The 21,335-nt window shown below is 41.5% G+C and overlaps 3 protein-coding genes across 6 annotated transcripts; 2 read left to right on the top strand and 1 right to left on the bottom strand.

The window, feature by feature from the left end:
• Positions 1 to 697: 697 nt before the first annotated feature.
• Positions 698 to 4,519, top strand: LOC118781801 (cytosolic 5'-nucleotidase 1A). 4 transcript variants are annotated; one of them, XM_036534886.1, is made up of 7 exons: positions 698 to 779; positions 1,335 to 1,409; positions 1,708 to 1,875; positions 2,148 to 2,280; positions 2,450 to 2,572; positions 2,724 to 2,887; positions 2,991 to 4,519. In XM_036534886.1, the coding sequence occupies exons 2-7, from the start codon at positions 1,371 to 1,373 to the stop codon at positions 3,261 to 3,263; spliced, it is 900 nt and encodes a 299-aa protein (XP_036390779.1). In that variant the 5' UTR covers positions 698 to 779; positions 1,335 to 1,370; the 3' UTR covers positions 3,264 to 4,519. The 4 variants fall into 4 exon arrangements, with proteins under 4 accessions (XP_036390779.1, XP_036390780.1, XP_036390781.1 ...); XM_036534887.1 differs by lacking the exon at positions 698 to 779 and adding an exon at positions 990 to 1,218 and having other exon boundaries at positions 2,540 to 2,572; XM_036534885.1 differs by lacking the exon at positions 698 to 779 and adding an exon at positions 996 to 1,218.
• Positions 4,520 to 5,812: 1,293 nt separating this feature from the next.
• Positions 5,813 to 14,176, top strand: LOC118781799 (cathepsin D-like). The gene is made up of 9 exons (XM_036534883.1): positions 5,813 to 5,970; positions 8,034 to 8,190; positions 9,749 to 9,872; positions 10,067 to 10,185; positions 10,285 to 10,484; positions 10,619 to 10,741; positions 11,632 to 11,776; positions 11,990 to 12,088; positions 13,717 to 14,176. The coding sequence occupies exons 1-9, from the start codon at positions 5,909 to 5,911 to the stop codon at positions 13,876 to 13,878; spliced, it is 1,191 nt and encodes a 396-aa protein (XP_036390776.1). The 5' UTR covers positions 5,813 to 5,908; the 3' UTR covers positions 13,879 to 14,176.
• A 1,835-nt stretch (positions 14,177 to 16,011) lies between these two features.
• Positions 16,012 to 20,751, bottom strand: LOC118781657 (cadherin-related family member 5-like). Its single transcript, XM_036534664.1, has 11 exons — positions 20,614 to 20,751; positions 20,262 to 20,348; positions 19,942 to 20,046; positions 19,524 to 19,709; positions 19,254 to 19,344; positions 19,003 to 19,100; positions 18,473 to 18,679; positions 18,177 to 18,290; positions 17,788 to 17,854; positions 16,746 to 16,921; positions 16,012 to 16,566 (listed from the first exon to the last, which is right to left on the bottom strand). Exons 1-11 carry the CDS (start codon positions 20,749 to 20,751, stop codon positions 16,012 to 16,014), a joined length of 1,824 nt encoding a protein of 607 aa, XP_036390557.1.
• Positions 20,752 to 21,335: the final 584 nt, after the last annotated feature.

Here is a 21,335-nt window from a genome sequence, read left to right as displayed (position 1 = left end):
TTTTCTCTTACATTTACATTTAGTTACTTAGCAAATGCTCTTGTCCAGAGCGATTTATAAAGGTCATAGTTGTATCCATGTTATCCATTTACAGAGGTGGACATTTACTGAGGCAGCCTGGGTAAAGTACCAAAGTCGCCGAATGTGTCTGTAAGACATTTACGGAAACTGTGGTTATGGGTAGACTCACCCAGAGGAGCCACACAGGAACCGCTGTAGGACCATAAAGTTTTAGGTGAGGTCCCCTCTATGTCACATACCATTGAGTTCTCTGCCTGGGAACACTGTTTGGCAATGTTAAATTGTTCATACTCACAATAATAATGACATAATATAATAGTGCAGAGGTGAAATGTAATCAGTCATAAAATTACAAGAGCAAAATTATTTCAGTGATTATGACAGTGATAAGAAAAAATTCTCTGCAGAACAAAACACACACACAGACATAAAGCAAGACTGATGTTACATGAACAAGTTATTGCAAATGACTTCATATGAACGGAGTGGTATTAGAAAAAGTATGCTTTGGTCAACATCTTAGAGTCTTTGGGTCGTGCCGTTAAAAACCGTGGATAGGGTATTTTCTAAACATATGGGGAACTGTTAGATGTTGTTCTTCCTCAGTTTAGTTTGGCTGAAGGGATTTATCTTGCTATGTGAGTCCAATACTGTAGGTGGCAGTGCTTTTCCGAAATTGCCGTCAATAACGTTTGAACTGACCTGCCAAGGAAGACGAGGAACAGGAGAAAACGTCAATATTTATAGCCACAGCGCAAGTAAAACACCGCGTGCTCTAAACACATCATTAACCTTAGTTGTGTGTTTCGCACTTCATTTGCGAAATATAGCGCCATCCGATGTGTATGCATGAGTCGGTATACATTATGCTGGCCTGGTTTAGGTCGTTTGTGTAGCTAGCTAAGTTAGCATGCTAATGTCTGCAGCTGTCAGCGCAAGTGTTTTTGCCAGCAGAATATACAGAGGTCGTGCGGTATACTTCAGAAGTATGTAAGATCAGATAAATGAAGCTAAGATTATATTTCTTCGATATAAAACGTGTTACAGTTTACCAGCTCGTGAGTTACTTTGTAAACGTTATTTAGCAACGAATGAGCTTGCCAGCTATTTCAGTTACATTGATACATAGGTTGATTAACTAAACTACTGCTAGCTGGCGAGACAGGTTATTCTGGATTTTCCAAGTAAACAATCGAGGTAAGATATGAGTAAATTTCCTTAGAACTGTCATGGCGAATGGATTGCATTGTTCGTTTGTCTTCTTTGTGTCTTGGTTGGTGGGAAGAGTTAATGGCTACGCTTTGTTTCTTCAGCGCTTCATTGCCAAATTTCCGTGCTAAACTGCCAGGATGAATGCAAATATTGTTTTGAACCCTGGGGTCAAACAGGTGGGTGAATTGAATTATTGCAGCAATGTGCATGCATGTGTCATAACCAAACAAGTATAGTGTGTCGCAAAAGAAAACAAAGATCCGCATAGCATTAAAGGTAAGAAGCCACAGTCACAGTATTTTCATTCAGTCTAGATATATGTGGGTTATGACTATTGAGAAAGGAATCAGGTTACAATTCTTGTGCTACAAAGGCAGTGCTGCCTTGCTGACTCTTTCCAGTTTGAATCATTGGTGGCATTTTTGTGAGGTGGACAGCACACAGTCAACCTCCTCCCATCCTCTCTTCATACAGAAAGACCCGTCTAGGGCATTGGTCATAGCAGTGTCTTCCCATGCTATGTTTGAGCTGGGTGGAGAACTAAAGCTACATTTGCAGAAGGTCAAGCAGGAACCTGAACCCAAATCTACAGTCAAAGATAATGAACCTTTCAGAGAGGGCATAGCCTTCCCATTCATCAAGGTAAATGGCTTCATGTTTTTCTAATGCAAAGCCACAGTTTTTGCCAGTTGATCACAGAGATCAAAAGGAGCATATTGATGACATACAAAGAGGATCTTTAAAATAATAACATAATTACATCCTCTCACTCCATATATGGCATTCACAGCATAAACTGTCACCCAGAACACTTGCTGAATATGTGTTATATAGAAAGTCAGATAGTGCGACCAATATTCCATGACTAGGGAGGGGTTATTTTATTTTGTCTGATATTTCCTATGTCCCTTCAGGCAGTACAGCAGGTGAACAAGAAACTGTTGGAGAAGAACGCTAATGAAATGCTGCTGTTCGATGTGATACTCTTTTCTAATGACGTCAGCCCAGCAAGTCAGTCCAGAGTGGTCAACAGTGCATTGCATTATGGTACTCTTTGCATTTGTGGAGAACTCGCATGCCACTGAATGGCAAATGGAAATTCATAGATTTAGTTTGAGATTCATTTCTTCTGTCGTCAGTGATGAGATTTTAACAGTTTTACCATGTCAAAAAGAGCACTAATTTTGCTTCCTTTTTTTTTCTTTGCTCCAACTAGACCTTGAGATTGGTAGATTCTGCTTTTGCAGTGACAAGGATTTTGCTGCAAGCCTGCAGTCCAACCATGTGAAACTGTTTCTCTCCACAGACACAGATGAAGTTGGCAAGGCCTTGAAAGAGGGTATTTTCATTAAGTTATCTGAACTGCTGTTTTTTTTTTACCACATACAAATGTAAATGCATGCACCTTCAAGAAACCTACACACCATCTCTGTAACTGCTACCTTGAGTTCTGGTATGGTAGGAGGTCCTGTGTTCTGTTTCCTGGGAAGGTTTTCCAGCAGCACTCTTGTACCAGCAGCGTGGCCAGGGCACCACTGACACCCTCAGGGTTCTGTTCTCTGGAGACGTGCTGGGCTTCTCAGACGACATGGCACATTTTCTGCGAGAACAAGGGTTCAGTGAGCCTCAGCTCCAGAGCATCTCCACTGCGAAGGTAGCCCACACTGGCTGAGCAGACCTTGCTTTCATGTTTCCAGGTCATGTCTATGTCCACCAGTGGCTTTCATGCCTCTGAAAATGCTGTGCTCTGCTTTCAGGGTGCCATGAAGGAGTTTGCGACGGTCATCGGAGAGATGAGGAGGCGGTTTGGGCGGGAGGGTAGCCCACTCTGCACCTGCCTGGTAACTGTGTGGACCCCCAGGGACGCCTGTGCCGGTGCCTTGAAGATGCTGCGAGGCTGGGGGCTGGAGGTGGATGAGGCATTCTGCCTCGCTGGGGCTCCACAGAGCCCCATCCTGGCCCAGATACAACCTCACATCCTGTATGATCATGGGCTGCACAATGCCAGAAATGTCCCTGCACAGTGCTGATGGCATCCATCAGGAAAACTGGGGCCATATTTCTTGTCATGTTTTTTTTTCTGTCTTTTCCCTCACTGCCTGAGGCTCTGCTTGTCGTGAACATAGGGTATCACAGCACTGCATTTATTTAGTGATGCCCCCTTGTGTAGGGATTTAAAGAAGAGCTTGTATATCCTATATCCAAACAGAGGATCCAGATAGATGGTACTGAGGTATGAGGGTGACAGTGTGGTGTAATGGTTAGGAGCAGGGCTCATAACTGAAAACTTTGATTCGGTTCGATTGGCCGCTCAGGACCTTAATGGAAAATTGCCTCAGTAAATATGCAGCTGAATAAATGGGTGACAAGTTATATTGTAAGCCATGTAAGCTAAATGACAATAATGTAATGAGTTACATGCTTGCAAGTTAAAAGTGCCAAAAGGTGGAAAATTACACCAAATTTTCTAACAAAATTACGCGTTTTAACAGCAGTCCAAATTAATGACTTTTAAGGAATTGAAACGTATACACAGTTCGTGAAGAACACACAGCAATAAGACCTCTGACTAGAAAGTCGCCAGAATCAGCAGCTTTTTTTCAACTAAAGTCACTAGCAGCGTTGCTAAGGTTGCCACGGTTTTGCATGATTAATTTGTATGTATTTTCTGATATGACCAACACTTGCATCATGCACTTGTATTGTGTGCTCTTGGTTGAATTGTGTGTATTAGCACAGATCATCATTAAGTCTTGGTCAGTCTGGTGCATATTTTGCTAATTTGGCAATTCTGGATGCTCACACAATGCCTTACCTCATTTTTACTTCTCTGCTGACTAGAAACAACTGAATCACAAGATCTGTGCAAGGCTCATTTGGCAGTGCTTCAAGTTGTGCAACATAAAAACATTTGATCAAATCCATCTAATTCCCGTTGGAAGGAAACTCAGCTGAACTGCCACCTTGTAGAAAGGCAGGGTCACTTGTTTGTTCTCAGCTGGTGGCATGTTTTACAGGTACTGTATTTAAATGAGATTGATTGAAAGAGATCCTCATGCATATAAAGGTTGTCAGTCAAACAGAATTGTATATATACTTATGGAAGAAGACCCAATGTGACTGCCTGTTTTTGGGAGTGATGCCTTACTCCTAATTACTCTTTTTAAATGTGAAGGGATTATAGGTGTCACGAGAAGTGAACGGTGGAAAGGGCTGTGATAACTATGTGTTTCTGTTGTGTGTGCTTGCTTTTACATTTATATTTACTCACTAATAAACCAGATGTCAACCCACCTGTCTTGAAAGTGTGTTTCTTACAGTTACAATTCATTTAGCCATCTTATTGTCGTCTTACTATGGTACCCTTCATTTTACATGAAATAACTTAAGACAAATCAATTTCTTGCCGTTTCCATAGATTTTTGTTGGCAAAGACTCCCAAGTGTCAGCAACACTAGTCAAAAACGTAACATGTTGACTCGGTACATAGTGTTTCACAACCCACAATCTCAAATGCTTGGACATGTTGTTTCATCACATGCTTTTTAGAGGAAGAAATCTCTTGAATGGTGTTCTCATCACACAATAGCTTGAAAAAACTTGTCGAACGTAAGACAATCCAAATGATTGTTTTCCATCGGTCTCAACAATTTATGTTGTGTATATAATTGAATTACATCTGATAAGTGAAGCACTATTTCTGTTGTTGATGGTTCAAAATAGTGCTTTTACACCAGTTTATTTCTATAATTAAAATGCAAACCTTAAGTCCTTTTTTCTTTGAAAAAACGTCCACTCTTGAAAAAAACGAAGTCATTCTTGAACGGCATTATAGCTCAGAATATATTTGTGTAAATTAAAATATATTATATTGTTACATGGAACATTTCCCTTTCCATTCCGTTTACCGTAATAGTGCCTTGTGATGACTGAAGGAAAATAACATTTGGAAAAATAAATGAAAAGTCAAGAAGAGGTGGTTCAATATTGTATAAATAAATGAATGTGAGAAAAACGACGATGAATAAAGTAGTTTTGTGCCTTTATCGTGACTTCTCAGTTACAACGTCACATATACAGTAGTTAGTATGCTGCCAGAATCCGTGGATAGAATCGATGAACAACTTACTTCCTAACACAGAAATAGGCTAATCAATGAAAAGATCGTGTGAACTGGATGTCTCGAACATCTAATACATTTTTTAACGTGTTGCTGTCTGCACCTTGGGGAATCATTACTGCCATCACCACAATCGCTTCAGTAACATTATTTAAGCACCGCACTTTTACCGTGTGTGTGTGTGTATGTGTGTGGACGCCTTCCAAATATTCAGTGTAGAACCCCGATGTCTGATTATATCCACTGTGGAGTCAGAATGCTAAATATAACAGATATTCCTTTTAACGGAACTTGCTACTAGTGACTGAAATAGGACTGCCGGAACTGTTTTCGCATAAAAAGGCCAAGTCAAGGGTGTGTGCTCCCAGTGATAAATTGTCTCTACTGATCCTGTTTTGTTATCACATGACTGAGTTTACACTCCCATCAGCTGACTGGCGCTATTAATCTAGAGGCGACCTGCTGGGTCATTGTTCAGATCGTCTAACGCGGAGCAGCTTTAGTTACGAAAGCTTCTTGTGCTGGTCGTTACTATTAGCCTAGTACCATTGTAAAATGAAGTTTTTGTATTTGTGTCTGTTTGCTGTCATTGCTTGGACGTCCGATGCACTTGTCCGGTAAGTTAGACAACCAGTTTTATTTGTCTGTTAGACATTTTTAAATGTTTCATAACCACTAACTGTATAGCCTACTGGTGACATGCACTGCTAAACGTGCAGTACCGGCTGCCTAAGCATGTTACACTTGCTGACCAGTATTGCTAGTTGGTTAGCAATCTGTTAGCTGGCAACCGTGCACATTAAGCTTGTTTTGTTATTTAGCTTCTGTGTATAGTGTTGCTTTTCATTTCTTGTAATATCTTAACTGTCTTCAACAAGACTCTTGCTCTCGAAAATGTTAGCTAGTTTCAGTTAATATAAGTTCTTGCTCGTAACATTGCAGTATATATAAAGAATTAGCTAGACCAGATTTCTAACGTAATTTGGTTAGTAGAGGCTGAAACTAGACAATTAATTGGGTAAATCTCTTGATAGCCAGCCCATTGATAGGTGAGATATGGTTTCTCAGATACGGTGTTACAGTTTGCTGGTTGGCTTGCTATCCATGCTAAGTAGCTAAATGGGTACTCAACCCATCAACTTTGGAGACGTTGATCTAACTAGCCAGCTAGTTATGGTGCCTCCTAAAATAAGGTACAACAAGTTGCACTCGATAGTGCGCATAAATACGTATTAAACGGATACTTCAAAAACAGACACTGCGTTTTGCAAAACAGTAGTTCTAATTAGTAGACCATGCTATGGCGTACTGTATCTGTCTGCACCACCTTTTCGATATAGCCTAAAGGTAAACCTGTAACAGTTAACTGTTGGGTGAGGCGCCGACAAATTATTAGATTTGTGACCTGACTTCTGCCGGATTCGAAAAAGGTGGCTGTGATTGGGAAGCGACGCGCTACAAATCGGTTGAACCTCACCATGTCCTACCTGATCTGTGCAAGAGACGTTCTTTAATAAAGGACTACTTTATGTGGTTGTGCTGTTTGTATAATCTGGCTCATAGTCCTGCAGACAGAATCCCTTGTCCAGTAAATCTTGTTTGTGAAAGGTATTAATTTTGAATTTTGGCTTCAATTTTTTTCATTGGCCTACATTAGAATCACCCTCTTGACTAGGTCCTGTGAACTACACTGGAAAGAAAATTGATTGTGTGTTATTTCTTAAAAAAAAAAAAACTCCACCTTTCAACGAACTACTTAGTCTAATGTTTAGAACTCACTGGTCTCCTTTCACATTACATTTTTGGTTGCGAACCCTGTTCCGGTACGTCATCAAACGTGAGGGACGTGCAGCTTTTGTTTACCAATGTCGCTAGGCAACGACGCAAAAGGAGGCAAAATGGAAAGCCACACTATACCTACTGTATTTGTTTTCTTATCTTTTTTTGTTAAAATGGTGTCAGCACCAAAATAACTGTGTTCGGCATTTTTACTATGCTGTAAATGCATCCCGCTGTCTGAGAGTGATGCGAGCTGCTCGGATAAGGAGGTTTTTGCGGAGATAGGCGGCAATGCGAAATGAATTTGCAGCTTTGCCTGCAGAGCATATACGCATACCCGCAAGGTGAGCGAACAGTGTGGCTATCTGCAATTATTTCCCGAATAGTTTTTAGATGCGACAAGTAAATGACAAATTACACGTCATCAATAGCGTTTACTTACTGGTTTTAGATTGAATAGCTTTCACACCAAACGCGAACTGCACTGGAGTTCAGGTGAACCGTACCCCAGACCCCCGTTTTCTGGAGAACTCGGGTACGGTCCCTGGTGCGCACCCGAGTTCGGAAAACAGCGTTCACATCAACAAAACGAACCGAACTAACGGCACAAGCGGACTCGGGTCCGCACCAAAGCTCTAGTGTGAAAGCACCCTTAGACTTGTTTTGAATTACCCATGTTTAGCATCAGTAAACTGTGACCTAATTAGTTCAGGCTCAGGAAATTGTTTCACTGATGTAAACTTTCAGCTGCATTCGATTTCCTGTAGTTAGTCACTCAGCTCACTCTGCAAACCTCAGTGTGTTTGTGTAAGACTTTTGCAGGCAGAACTGCATTTGTCTGCCCATTTTTGGTACAGGGTATGAGACTTGGCCATCTACAGGATCTTTTGTTTGCCTCCAGGATTCCTCTGAGAAAGTTCCGCTCCATCAGGCGCACACTGTCAGACTCTGGGAGGAGTGTACAGGAGCTGCTCGCTGGAGAGGAGTCCCTGAAGTATAACACCGGCTTCCCCTCCAGTAAAGGACCCACTCCAGAGACACTGAAGAACTTCCTTGATGTGAGACACCTCACCCATCCGCTGCCCGCACCCCACTCTCATCCTTCATCCACAGGGGAGAACCACACCCTGAAGTATACAAAAGCAGTTCAACTTCCAAACCAAAACATTTATGTGTAGAGTTTTTCAGTTTTTTTCTGGAAAGGGGTCAAGAAGTGGAAAGTGCTTAGCTGAATGCACCAAGTAAACATTCCTGGCAAGGCAGGTTTATTAATTTGTTTTCTGTCTACAAGCAGACTTTTACAGAGCAGTTTTTTAATAACAGTACCAGGTACTTAGACCAGACCTCCTGTTTCTCAAAGATCTTTGTGGCCTGATTTTACAGTACTTGTTTGAGGAGGATTGACATAACCAATCAGGAGAGCTCTACAAAAGTTCAGTTTGTCTCATGACAGGTGATTCACTGCAGGGGACAATCCGTGCGTTTCTAACCACCTGACACCAGCTATGCAGAACAGCGCTGTTACTGTCACAAAGGGCATGGCACTCTGTTGTTGTTTTGTCCTGCCAGTTTCTAATCTTCAGTCAGTTCAACCATTGAATTTGATAATATTGTGTCAGCCTTACAAACTGGAACAAAAGAGTCCTGTAAACATGCTGAGTCCAATTATAGCCGAAGAGGAAAGTACATGTGTCTCTGACCTGGCTGGTGATTCATAGTCACATGAATGGTGACAAGGGATTTTTTTTCCTCTGTTGCCAGATCTCACAGATCTGCAACCCCTATAGCTACCAGAACAACTAGTAAACTTATCGGCCATCAGACAGACAAGCACAATGTATGAAGACAACAGTAGAACCTATTTGCTTGGCTGAGGCATGACCACACATAGAGCACACATTTCATTTTGCCTTTTGCTGTGTTACCATGCTTCTGTTCCACAATGAAAGATGGGTTAAAAACTGTGTCCCTGAAACCAATAGGCAGTCTTCAAAGTGTTTAAATTCTGAGCTGGAAACTCTAGGGCAGGTTGCAAGGGTATACAAATGGTACAAATTGCAGGAGGGACAAGAAACTGTGAGAGAGTGGGAACTAATGCTGAGTCACTTCTAAGTGGAAACCGGTTTTTTGTAGATGCCAAACTTGACTGAATTTCACCTTGTTTAATCGATCTCATACCTTTTTTTCTTTACCAGGTTTTTGGGAAGGACGTGTAGATTTAGTGTTTCTGCAGAACTGTATGTAGGAGCTGATATTTTACCTGAGGAAAAAGGGTACTCCTACACTGTGAACGGATTGTGTCTGTATCTTCAGCAGTGAAGCGTTTCTTTGTTTTGTTGTAGTAAAGCAAGGGTGATTGAAATTGTATTTCCAAATCAGTGTTGAGGTCAAATGACTGCTGTGGCCTCAGCAATGTCCCAGCTCTGAAACCTGTTGGGTTGACTCTCTGATCTTTAAATCATCTGGATGGCCCATCTGATTTCTGTAGCACTCTGTCTGCCAGTCCATATGCTGTGAAGGACAGCAAATTTCCTTTAAAATACTAAACCCTATAAGCAGCACTCTCCCAGCTGTCTGTGAGGTTTGGCTATGGCTGTTGTGTGTGTGCCTTTGCAGGCTCAGTACTATGGAGAGATCGGCCTGGGCACTCCGCCCCAGACATTTACAGTGGTGTTCGACACGGGATCCTCCAACTTATGGGTGCCATCTGTCCACTGCTCTTTCACTGACATCGCCTGCCGTAAGTCAGCACTTATGTGAGCTTGCAGATGTCAGAGTGCATCCTTCTTTACAGTATAGTGTGTTTCTTCTTATATGCTGTGCTTTTCTGTCTTTATTGAAAGACATTAAGAATCTGAGTATTGTGATGTTGACACAGAAGAGGTTAATCATAGTGGTCTTGCCTTAATGAAAAACACATTTTTGTTTTCACAGTGCTTCACCACAAATATAATTCTGGCAAGTCCAGCACATATGTGAAGAATGGGACTGCCTTTGCCATTCAGTATGGGTCTGGTAGCCTGTCTGGGTATCTCAGCCAAGATACATGCACGGTATGTTTGGATACTGTACTTCCCAGTAAGGGAGCTCTCTTACAGTAGCGTTTTTGTTTTGGGACAGCGTTTTATCAGGGGCCTACTCTCTCCTGTCAGATCGGCGATATCTCTGTGGAGAAGCAGGTGTTTGGGGAGGCCATCAAACAGCCCGGAGTAGCCTTCATCGCCGCAAAGTTCGATGGAATCTTGGGCATGGCCTACCCCCGTATCTCAGTGGATGGGGTTGTCCCTGTCTTTGACAACATCATGAGCCAGAAAAAGGTGGAGAAAAATGTTTTCTCCTTCTACCTGAACAGGTGATTCTCAGCTCGCCCACCATTTCAGATTTATTATAATTTTTATATTGTTGCGCAATGGTTGTGTCCCATCCACCATTGCAAACGGGGAGTCTCTGTGTATGCCTGCACTCAGTGGACTGTCTCTGTGGCAGGGATCCAGAGACCCAGCCCGGTGGAGAGCTGCTGCTGGGAGGGACCGACCCAGAGTACTACACTGGAGAGTTCCACTACCTGAACATCAGCAGACAGGCCTACTGGCAGATCCACATGGATGGGTGAGTGCTCCCTTGCATTCTCATCTCTTCAGCAGCTAGTGAAACAGAACAGCAATCAAGGTGCTCTGGACCTCCACAAATCCCACACTGCTTTGGGAACAAGCACCAGAGAGCTAAATAACGTTTGAGCCTTTAACAAAAACTGTCTGAAAGGGAGAGCCAGGTGCATTTCTAAAGTGCTGACTCACAATCTCTTTGTAGTAATAAAACACACCCAGAACATCCACAGTCGCACCCGTCAAATAACATTTTCCCAGAAGGCTCAATCGCTGCATTGATTCTTTTCATGAGATTAAGTTCCCAAAATGGAAGGTTTTTGGTTAAGTGCGCTAATTGGGGATACCGAATACCATTTATTGGGCATGGAGCGCTTCCCAGGGGCCTTAGTTCTCAATGTAATAATGTTTAGCCAGAGTAGAGTGGGACCCTCTAAAGGGAGGCCTGTCTTTCCAGGACAAGTCAAAATGTCCTTCCATTGATACTGAGATCTTGGCTGACATTTACATAGCAGAGTTTTCAAAGCCACCCAGCGAACCTGGGTTGTCACAGTCATTAGGTACTGAAGAGAATTATTTCTACCATTGTGAATTAGTTAAATTTTACATATTAAGGCTGTACGTAGCAAAAATTGATTTCTGTTCCATCAGCTGCATACAAATTCATGTCTACTGAACAAATACAGGATGTGTTTTATTCACTCTACAGCAATGCTATAGTTGTGCGCAAATGGTGAAATGATGCCCTGCAAAATGAGCATAAGTGCAAAGGTCATATGAGTCTGTGTGTCACCACAGATCAAAGCTCATTTACCTTTAGTGCTGTTTGTTAATCAGAGTGATATTAAAGTGATCCTGAATGCCTGATTTCATCCTTGTGTTTTGATTGGTCAGATTGGGCATTGGCAGCCAGTTGACTCTCTGCAAGGGTGGCTGTGAGGCCATTGTGGACACAGGCACCTCCCTCATCACTGGGCCAACTGCTGAAGTCAGGGCACTGCACAAGGCCATCGGGGCTGTTCCCCTCATCCAGGGTGAGGTAGGTGTGGCCTGTGGGCTGTGTAAAAATCATTCAGTCACACATGTCAGGACAGAGGGAAAGATTATTGCTGGAATGCTGTCATTCCCTCTCTGGTACTGTGCAGACCTGGAGCAAAAGAAATTGAATCCAGAGTAATCATGCCCTATGAATTAGACAAGCATGAGATGCTGTTCTGAAATCATTTAAGGGGTATCACTGTTTGTGTTCCAGTACATGATTGATTGTAAGAAGGTGCCCAACCTGCCCACCATCACCTTTGTCCTGGGTGGACAGGCCTACACTCTGACTGGAGAGCAATACATTCTCAAGGTGAGGACTCTCTTATATCTATCATTTAAGATATTATTTTTCTATTCAGTTCATGATTTAGTGAAAAGAGACCCAGGTACTCAGTGAGTGAATGTAGTTTTGGGTATTAGGTTGGTTGTGATTGCAGAGTAGGCAAGTGTCCAGTCAGTAGAGGGCAGCATTTCTCAGGTTTACACATAGCTTGACTTCTAACAGGCTGTAGTCCTTAACAAGGGGGAGCTGATGGATGCTGTTAATTTGTCCATTGTGCATGTGAAGACATTAGCTTTAAACAATTGATTCACTTTGAGATGGGTAAAACTACTCAGTGCACAAACTAGAATCTATTATCATAGTGACTAAAAGACCATGCTAGAGCATACAGAAGCTCTGCCCAGGTTCACTAACTCATTCAACAAACAGAGAGACTCCGCTCACTTGGAACATGAAGTTTAGACTGCTACTGCAGTATTAACATTTACTCAGAATCAGTGCAGTTCTGACAGATTTACTATGGATGAAAATATTCAGCATTTTCTCCTCCAAACTATAGATTACAATAAAGGAAGTTTAGGACAACTTCAGAATGTTTTGTTTTCATATTAAATGTTTTACAATGACATATGTCTTTAATGATGGAGAAGATATGTTAAACAGTTCCATTTCAATGAAATATCCTGTATATTGTTATCGATTGACTCCTCACATACTCAGCTAAATTAGACTAGTTAGTTGTCCAGACAGGACCGGGTTACAGTTTAGTGTACCAATACTTTGTAGTCTGTACATTTATCTATTTATTTATTTATTTATTTATTTATTTTGGTTTCATATTTTCTCCAAGTACTTAACTTTAGTTATATTCAAGAATAGAACTACAATTTCAGTTGAATTATTTAGTATATGTTCTTATCCAGAACAGGTTGCAAGGTGCAGCCAAACTTTAGCCACATTGCATAATACAAGTTGACAAGTACCACCATCAAATTCAATGCATGACTGGGAATAGATGGTTTAGGTGAAGTTAAACACATCTGTGAATTTGTTCAATAGTGTGTAAATAATTTTTGAATGTTTGTAATATCTTGTTGAGCAGGAAAAATATTGTTACAAAATGACTACGTCTGTTATAATGTTTGCAGCTGTAACTCCTGGATATCTGTCAATGTTAGTATTGACTCTACAAGTTTGTAGCATTATCATCATTAAACACAATATTACTACGTAAATTAACTGGTAGGAAAACTACACTGATATTTGTCTAGTTGGCTGATTCTAGGGGAGACATGACAATCAGTACACTGCTTACCATACAAGAAAATTTGATGTAATTATTGTTCTTTTTTGGATAATCACATTGTTTGTTATAATGTTACAAATTTTGGGCTTTGCCTTCTGACTAGGTAAATGTGTAGTCATGGTATGTGTGCTTATCTGTGCGTTTAGTTGGCTAGCCCATGTAGCTGAAGAATGGCTATGGTGATAACTCACTGTTCTGTTCGGTTCAGTGTGGTGACCCTGTAGTCAGACTCTCTTTATTCATTAGATGAGTGAGCAGAGCCGGCGCAGAGCTGCTGTACACTCTAGCATAGTAAGGAGTATAGCATGTAGTAGCAACCCTCTAGCTTCTCATTCTCATCCTTGTGCAGGAAAGCCAGGCACGTCAAAGTATCTGTCTGAGTGGGTTCATGGGGCTTGACATTCCTGCACCTGCTGGGCCCCTGTGGATTCTGGGAGATGTATTCATTGGCCAGTACTACACTGAATTTGACCGAGAAAACAACAGGGTGGGCTTTGCTAAGGCCAAGTAGGTATGACCTCAGCTGTCCCTGACAATTGGCTCTCAAAGGAAGAGGAGTGGGGAAAAACTAAAATAAAAAAAAAAAAAACTACTAAGGAATCTGCACAAACATGATTTCTGTTAGCAATGCATTTGTGTTGAATTTGCACTGTGCTTCACTGAAACTTTATGAAACTTTTTTTTTTTTTTAAAGCGAAATGATCAAAATGAATGTGGCTATAGAATTTAAACTGGCAGAAAATTTTATCAGGATTGCTTGGGGGTTTTACAGGTGTGTGTGTGTGTGTGTGTGTGTGTGTGTGTGTGTGTGTGTGTGTGTGTGTGTGGTTTGTCTTAATTTTTAAGAGGTACTGGCATTTTTTTTAAACAACTGCCAGTTATTTTGCATTGTTTTGTTTTTCTAGGCAAATGTACTGATGTCCCCAACTTAATGTATGTTGTGTTAAATTGAATGAAACAATAAAGAAATTTTATTATATCAACCTATTGTTTTTGTGTGATTGTCATGCATTCATTGTGGATGCTAAGGCAGTAATGAAAAGACAGGCTTTTTTTGCAAGTTCCTGCGAGTTATATAATGAATCAAGTTGACCCGTCACTTACAAAATGATCTTTTTGAGTTTTGAATTCATATGCACAAACGTTTCCCCAAGCAAGTATGCCATGCTGGCCTTCGCCGATGAGTGGTCCAACAGATTCCCATCATAAAACCAGTTAAACAAGATGCCATGGGAAGCAGAGTGGCTTCCCATGGCAGAGACTACACATATTTGATCTGAGGCTGCCCTTTGTGGATGGGCTGATACCCACTGCAGTGTGAAAGTACAGGTAGGTACATTAGGTACTACTCTGAAATCTAGTGTGTGAGTGTGAAATCTAATTAGAGTATGTATGTAATATTTTGCAATATAATACAGAGGCTTGGACCATCTAGAAGGCTTGCAAGTTTTTTTTTTTTTTTACTAGAAACCACTTAAACCACTTTTGTGATATAACCCAAGGAGCACAAAAGTAAGCCCCTTTCAACTTTGCTGGTGGGGCATTTTGATCGTTTTCAGTTACTCAATGTAAACGCATGGAAACACCTGCATGTGTAAAGCCACCCTTGTTTGTGTGGTCTCAAAAGACGTTTCTTGCATATACACCAAAGTAATGAATATAGGTTTCTTCACCTCTTCCAGTTTGGCTTCGCACAAATATGTCCCAGCAACAAAGCATTCCTTGGCTTTATCAGGTGAATGTTAACAACTCATCTTTATAGATTGCATATTTATGATTATGGCACACGGATTGTGGTCAAAGTGCACCTGTATGCGTCAGTCCATTGCTCTTTTTAGCTAGCAATATGGATCGCTTATCATGAGTAAACAGTAAAGATCAGGGGTTGTTCTCAGTGCCTGTCATTCTGGCGCTGGTGAATGCTACTGTATGAGACCTAGTGATTCAGTTTTCAGTGGATACCTGTTGTTTGGTTTTCTCACATCAAAATTTTTTAATTATGCAATTTATAAAGGAGTTCCTTGTTCATCTTTGACATCCAGTTTTTATAAACATGCAAAAACAGAATCTAGAATTCAGGGAAATCGAAGCATAGGAATTTAAGTATAGGAGTTCAATTCCAGCAGAATACTTAGAAAGTAATTATAATTATTTACAAATGTTTATCTTAATTACTTAATATACATTTAGCATTGCGCTCTACATTTTTTAATTCCCAAATCTTTTCTAATAGTAAAACAACAACAAAAACAGGTTGGCTTGTTTCTCTTTCTACATACTCTAGTGAGTTGTCTTTAATGACAGAAATAAAAATAAGTTACTAATAAGCCACGGGCAGACAGTATGGAAGTATTTTTCAAAAATTCATGGGAGGGGAAAGCAAAGTCAAATGTTCTTTCAGGTTCTGTTAATCAGGGTTATTCTATGTTTTACAGCTAGAAATTCTGGAAATTCTGCCATATTAGTTCTAAAGTGTTAATGTAGTACGTATTTTATATCATATTATGAAGCCTTATGGTAAACATGAAAAGCTCAATATATGCTCTTGGTGTAATTTCCAGCGGTTTAGACTGTCCCAACCTGGAAAGTGTATCCTGGGCTGTGAGATGCGTTCCATCTCCCCAGACAGTCTTTAACCACTGGCTTACAGCTCTGCATCATTTCCTTCCTCACCTTCAGAGTCTGAGGCTCCATTTTTATCAGGGTTCTGGAGGGCTGAGACATCATCCTGGGTGGTGAAAAACACTCTTGGGGTGTGGAGAGGCGAGCCATCATCTCCTTCCTCTCCGTCCATGGAGTCCTCATCCTCGTCACCATCCTGGTCCCTGTTATCAGGGATGATCACCACCTCCTCCTTGGCCTCTGGGTCAATGTCCTCCTTGAACCAGACGGACTTGTAGCCCTCTTCGTTCCTGCGCTCCTTGGTGAGGATGGGCTTCACCTCCTTCTCACTGTCTGCTTTGTCAGACCCGGCCAGGCTGCCCTCTTTGGACATCGTATCATAAGTGGATAACTGGGCCACGGACACCAGGGGTGCTTCATTCTCAAGGGCTGTTGTGCTGGCCTTGCGCACGGGCTCCACGTCCAGCGTCAGTTCCAGCTTGGATGGGAGGTCTGATCCCAAACTGTTGGTGTCCCCATCATTCTGGTAGCCATCGTTGGTATACTGCATCCCATCCTTTGGCCCAGTGGAGCCCAGCTGCAGGAGCAGGTATTCAAGCAAACCGTTAGAGACAAATCCAGGGGGAAACATCCCATCTCTGCAAACTCAATTAAGCACTACAGTGCAAACTCTGCTAAACTGAAAAAAATGATCTCTCTCATACTGATCTCTGTGGCACATATATATGGAAACAAACAGCAGGAGGAAGACCTCACCGTGCTTCGGAAGATGCTGGCCTCAGAGAGCTTCTTCCAGTCCTCGTTGCCCTTCCTGATGCGGAAGACAAGTAGGCCAATGATGACCAAGCAGAGGACCACTGTCACAGCCAGGCTGGCACCAAGGACAGCCATGTCTGTTTCATGGTATTTCCCTGAAGGCCCAGGAGCTCCCTCTGCATCAGAACACAGTAATCCAGCATGGATTAAGGAACAGATCTTGCTATGATGGCCTTCAAGAACTTTAGCAAGGGGTGGACTTTATAGTTTGTTTGTTTTTTTTTGCAATGTAATTTATAATTTCTAATGATGCGTGCAGATTTCATGTAAAGATGGCTGAGGTAAGAGAGGCCATAAAGACAGCAAACATTCAACTTCAACTCTCAGAGGCTGTTAAGGTAGGGGAACCCAAGGGAAAAGACAAATATAGTGGCATTGAGGTGCATTAGGGGAGACCCTCTCTCCTTCAGCCTTTCAGTTCATACCACCCTACTCCACGAGCTGCAGTCTATGGTCTTGCGGGATAAAGTGATAGACATTCCCACGGTTGCTCAAAGTGAGGAGTAGAACTACCTGTCTGAGGACCTGTGGTATAGTTCCTTGAGGAAGTCATGGTGGGCTCTTCTGGGGTTGTCAGAGGGGCGCTGCTAGAAGGGGAGTGAGTCGTGCTGCCTGTAAGATGTGTGCTTGCGGTGGCCATGTCTGCTGTAGATATGCTAGTGGTAGGGAAGTCAGTGGTGGTTCCTGCAAGAACAGCATTTAGGCCAGCTTTAAGCTGCAGCCTGTCATCAAGGCGCGCTCCCTCACCAGTGAAAAGGGATTTTTACTTTCGCAAGTAGTCCAGTTAACAGCTCAATTCATCCTATTTATTCAGACTGCAAGCAGAATTTAGTGTTATTCTATCTTTTGTGGAGGAGAGGAAGGAAATTAAAACTTGTTTCTTTCAAAAATGTTTCTGTGTTTTGGCCACTATATTATTATCACGCGGAGGACATGCGGAGCATGTCAACAATAATGTCTTTGTTGTACCCTAAGCTCTTACCTGGTAACACCTGAACAGTGAGCGCAGCTGTGCCCGACTCTCCATTGGAGATGTCCTCAGCTCGTAACTGTACAGAAACACAGGTCAGCCTGAGCAATTAGTAGCCGTAAGACAAACAATCCAGTCCTTTTCTGTCTTTCTGCATGCTTCTGTCAACCACAAACTATGAAAAATACATGAACCTACATGTCCAACACACATGTTCACTGGTTTCTTGTATTGTATTGTACATTATTGTAAAAAGCACTTTTCCATATTGTTCATAGACACTACTATCTTACATGTCCTATTTGCATGCACATGGGAGGGCCAAACAGATGGTTTAAAAAAGCTCTTAAATAGCATGTTGCAAATAACAGCTGCAGCTAAAAAGGGAACAATTCACTTACCTGTAAAGAAACTGTACCTGACGATATTTCTCTTTTCAAAAGTATAAACCCTTCTGCAGTTGCAGTGAAATCATTGCTGTCTAGAACGTCATATCTCACATCAGGGTTTATTCCCTGCAGACACAAAAGTTGCTTTATTAGAAGCATTTCTGTAGTCTTACACGAATTAACCTGTGGGCCTAGCATCCATCAATACTTTGCAGTGTGAGCTTGATTCAGTGGAATCAAGGAGATATAACTTGTGAATGACAGCACCACCATCTGTGAGCCTCAATGACCAATTCAGTTGTCCTTACACTGGAGAAATCCTCATCCTTTGCCTGAACCCTGAGGGGTGTGGTGAAGGACTTGTCTTCCAGCACCAAGCTGTCAAGGCCAGAGTTAGCTGATATGTACCCTTCGTACTGCTGTTTCTCAAACCTTGGGGGGTTCTGGCTCTTTTTCACCACCTCAAAGGTCACAGATGACGTGGCAAACTGGTCCCTGTTAAAAAGCTGCGTAGCCTGTGCACACAAAACCAAACATCAAACTGTAGTCACGTCTAGTGGCAGCAGTTATGTTCAAAGCAGACCTTATTAGAGAGCCAGCTTTGAGTCTTAAAACCCTTCTCACACCACTTCGCTAGACACCACTAATCTTCAGCAGAAGAGAGTGACTGGGATCTGGGGAGCTTGGTTCTATTTTCTGGTTACACAGTACAGTGGAAGAGCATGCATTTCTGAACATATATTTATTCGTCGATAAATGAAGAAAGTGAGCCCTTGCTATTCTGCTGCACTGCTGTGTTTCATGTGAACATTTAGGGAACAAATCTGAAAGTATTCACCAAAACTGTCAAGACTATTGGGCCAGCAACATCTGCAGGCTTCACCATTGTTATGTTTCCACTGATTTCATTGAGTGAAAATATCCCAGCTTCATTTCCTAGAAAAAGACACAAAAGAAACAATACAAAGAAAAACAGATCATGACTGAATTTATTCCCGTGTAAAGGAATTATGGAATCCATAACTGAAACACAAGTAACTAAATGTCAACAAATAACCCAGAATCAAAGGAGAAATAAAGTGCAGTTACCTCCAAAAATACTGTAAACAATCTGGTCATTCCGGCCTTTGTCCCCATCTATGGCATGTAACGGATCTGGTTCCAGTGGCAAAATACCCTCCTGTAGTTGAAATGGGTTAATAAATGATAAAGTGTTTGACTTTTAATTAGATTTTAGGTCACTTTAAAGTATGCTAGAAAATCCGATGTCCAAAATATGCATGTTAAGGGTGAAGGTTTCACTCAGTGTCTTTGAAGAAGTGCAGGGGATCACAGAAGTGGGGAGCTGAAGTGATCTACCTCTTTCTCTGTCAAGTTAACCCTTCCCCTGTACCCTGAGCCCAGGCAGATTTTAGCTGAGCCAACTTCTATTTCTCTACAGGGCTGGAACCATGGTGGGCGGTTGTCAACATCCTCAATGTTGAGTGTAATGGTTGCTGTGGCTGGGGGGAAGACTCCTGCAGGCAGTGTAGGATCAGGGGTGTCCTATGGAAATATGTCATCAGATGCCTGAATTATTCCTGAAACTCTTCAGACATGGATCTATAGAATGCAGACCTTCGCAACGTTACAGAATGCCATCAAAACACTGACCCGGACAGGTATCAATAGGCTCATTACAGGTATTTTAGCTCTTCAGTGATAGCATGGTTCCTGATTCACAAGTCTAAATTCAGAGCCAGACTGTTTAGGTAAAGAGGCAGCAGACAGTACTTACCCTGGCATGTATATAGATCACAACTTGTTTGACTACATCATAATCAATAATTTTTTTCACTGCTATATCTGGGTTGTTGACAGCTTGTAATTTGAAATATTCATTCTGTGAAAACAAGAAAATGAACATGTAATAGATAATCTATGCATTTCTAATAGAATAGTAGATTAGTTCTCCCCTTTGTGTCATAATTGTTATTTCCCATGAAGAAACATAGATATAATTTCCAAGCAAATGTTTCTTTCTTTATTGTTATATACAAATGTGTAATTCAAGGCAAATGTGTCAATGGAAAGGTGTATGGGGTGGGGAAGTCTTACTTCTGGTTCCAAATAGTAAAAGAGGGAGTCTGTATTATCAGCATCTGTGGCTTCAACTCTACCAACACTAGTATCCACCGGCAGCAACTAAAATGAGAGAGGTGTCAATCATTTTACTTTAGGCCTTCTCATCGGAGGTGGAGAGACAGCACACAAATTGATGTCAAATGAAAGAAGGGTATAGTGTACATTTCACTGTGACCTCGATAAGTTTCACAGAAAAAGTCCTGAAAATGTAACTATGATTTACATTTATTAAAGTGATCTTGTGACACAAAAACTGAAGCAAGAGCTGCATGCATTTGGTAATGCGGGTCTCCTTACCGAGTGAAACTCAAGTATGTAAACTCACCTCTTTAACACTGAAAGTGTACTGGCTCTCTGCAAACACTGGTGGATTGTCATTCACATCTTCCACAAGAACAACTATCCCCACAGTAGCCTTGAAGAGTTGGCAGAGGGACACAGATGTGACTGCAATCCTGCTCATTAGGAAACTTCAGCAGCACCAACATCCAGGAAATTTAGTGCAAACTATTCCTAAAAATTCCTGAATTTTTAGAATTCCAACTAAGCTGTCATGTTTTGCAAACAACTATCATTATCATTGTTTTATTAGCAGCATCAGTACTACTAGTAGCAGTAGAAGTAATACTATCTCTCTAGTACATTATTGAACCAGTGTTCTATCTAGCTTCTAGTGCAACTCCATCAACAACAACACAGACTTACACACAGGTAAACAGATGCGTTTTGACCCCCCAATGCATAAAAGGTCGAATAACAGCCCTAACAGTAACAGGTTTTTAATTAATTTAATTTTGGGGTGGTCAATATTTTCTGACCTTAACTCATTCATTCATTTTTTTGAGTAAAATTAGATAATCCCTATCTGAATATGCTCTCCCTCTTTCTTTTAATCTGTTTCAGTTGCTCTAGCTGCTGCATGTGTGTCTATGGGAAAGTATTTGGTCTCTGATGTAAAGGTTGTTTGTCATTTTAAAGTCATAATGGTTCCAGATCCAAATTAAAAGGCTTCAGAACAGCAAGAAAACCTGAACAGATTGTGAGATA

This window comes from Megalops cyprinoides, chromosome 8, assembly GCF_013368585.1.
Source record: "Megalops cyprinoides isolate fMegCyp1 chromosome 8, fMegCyp1.pri, whole genome shotgun sequence".
NCBI classification, from domain to species: Eukaryota; Metazoa; Chordata; class Actinopteri; order Elopiformes; family Megalopidae; genus Megalops; species Megalops cyprinoides.
The sequence above is the reverse complement of the archived record's forward strand: the minus strand, read 5'-3'. Positions and strand labels throughout refer to the sequence as shown.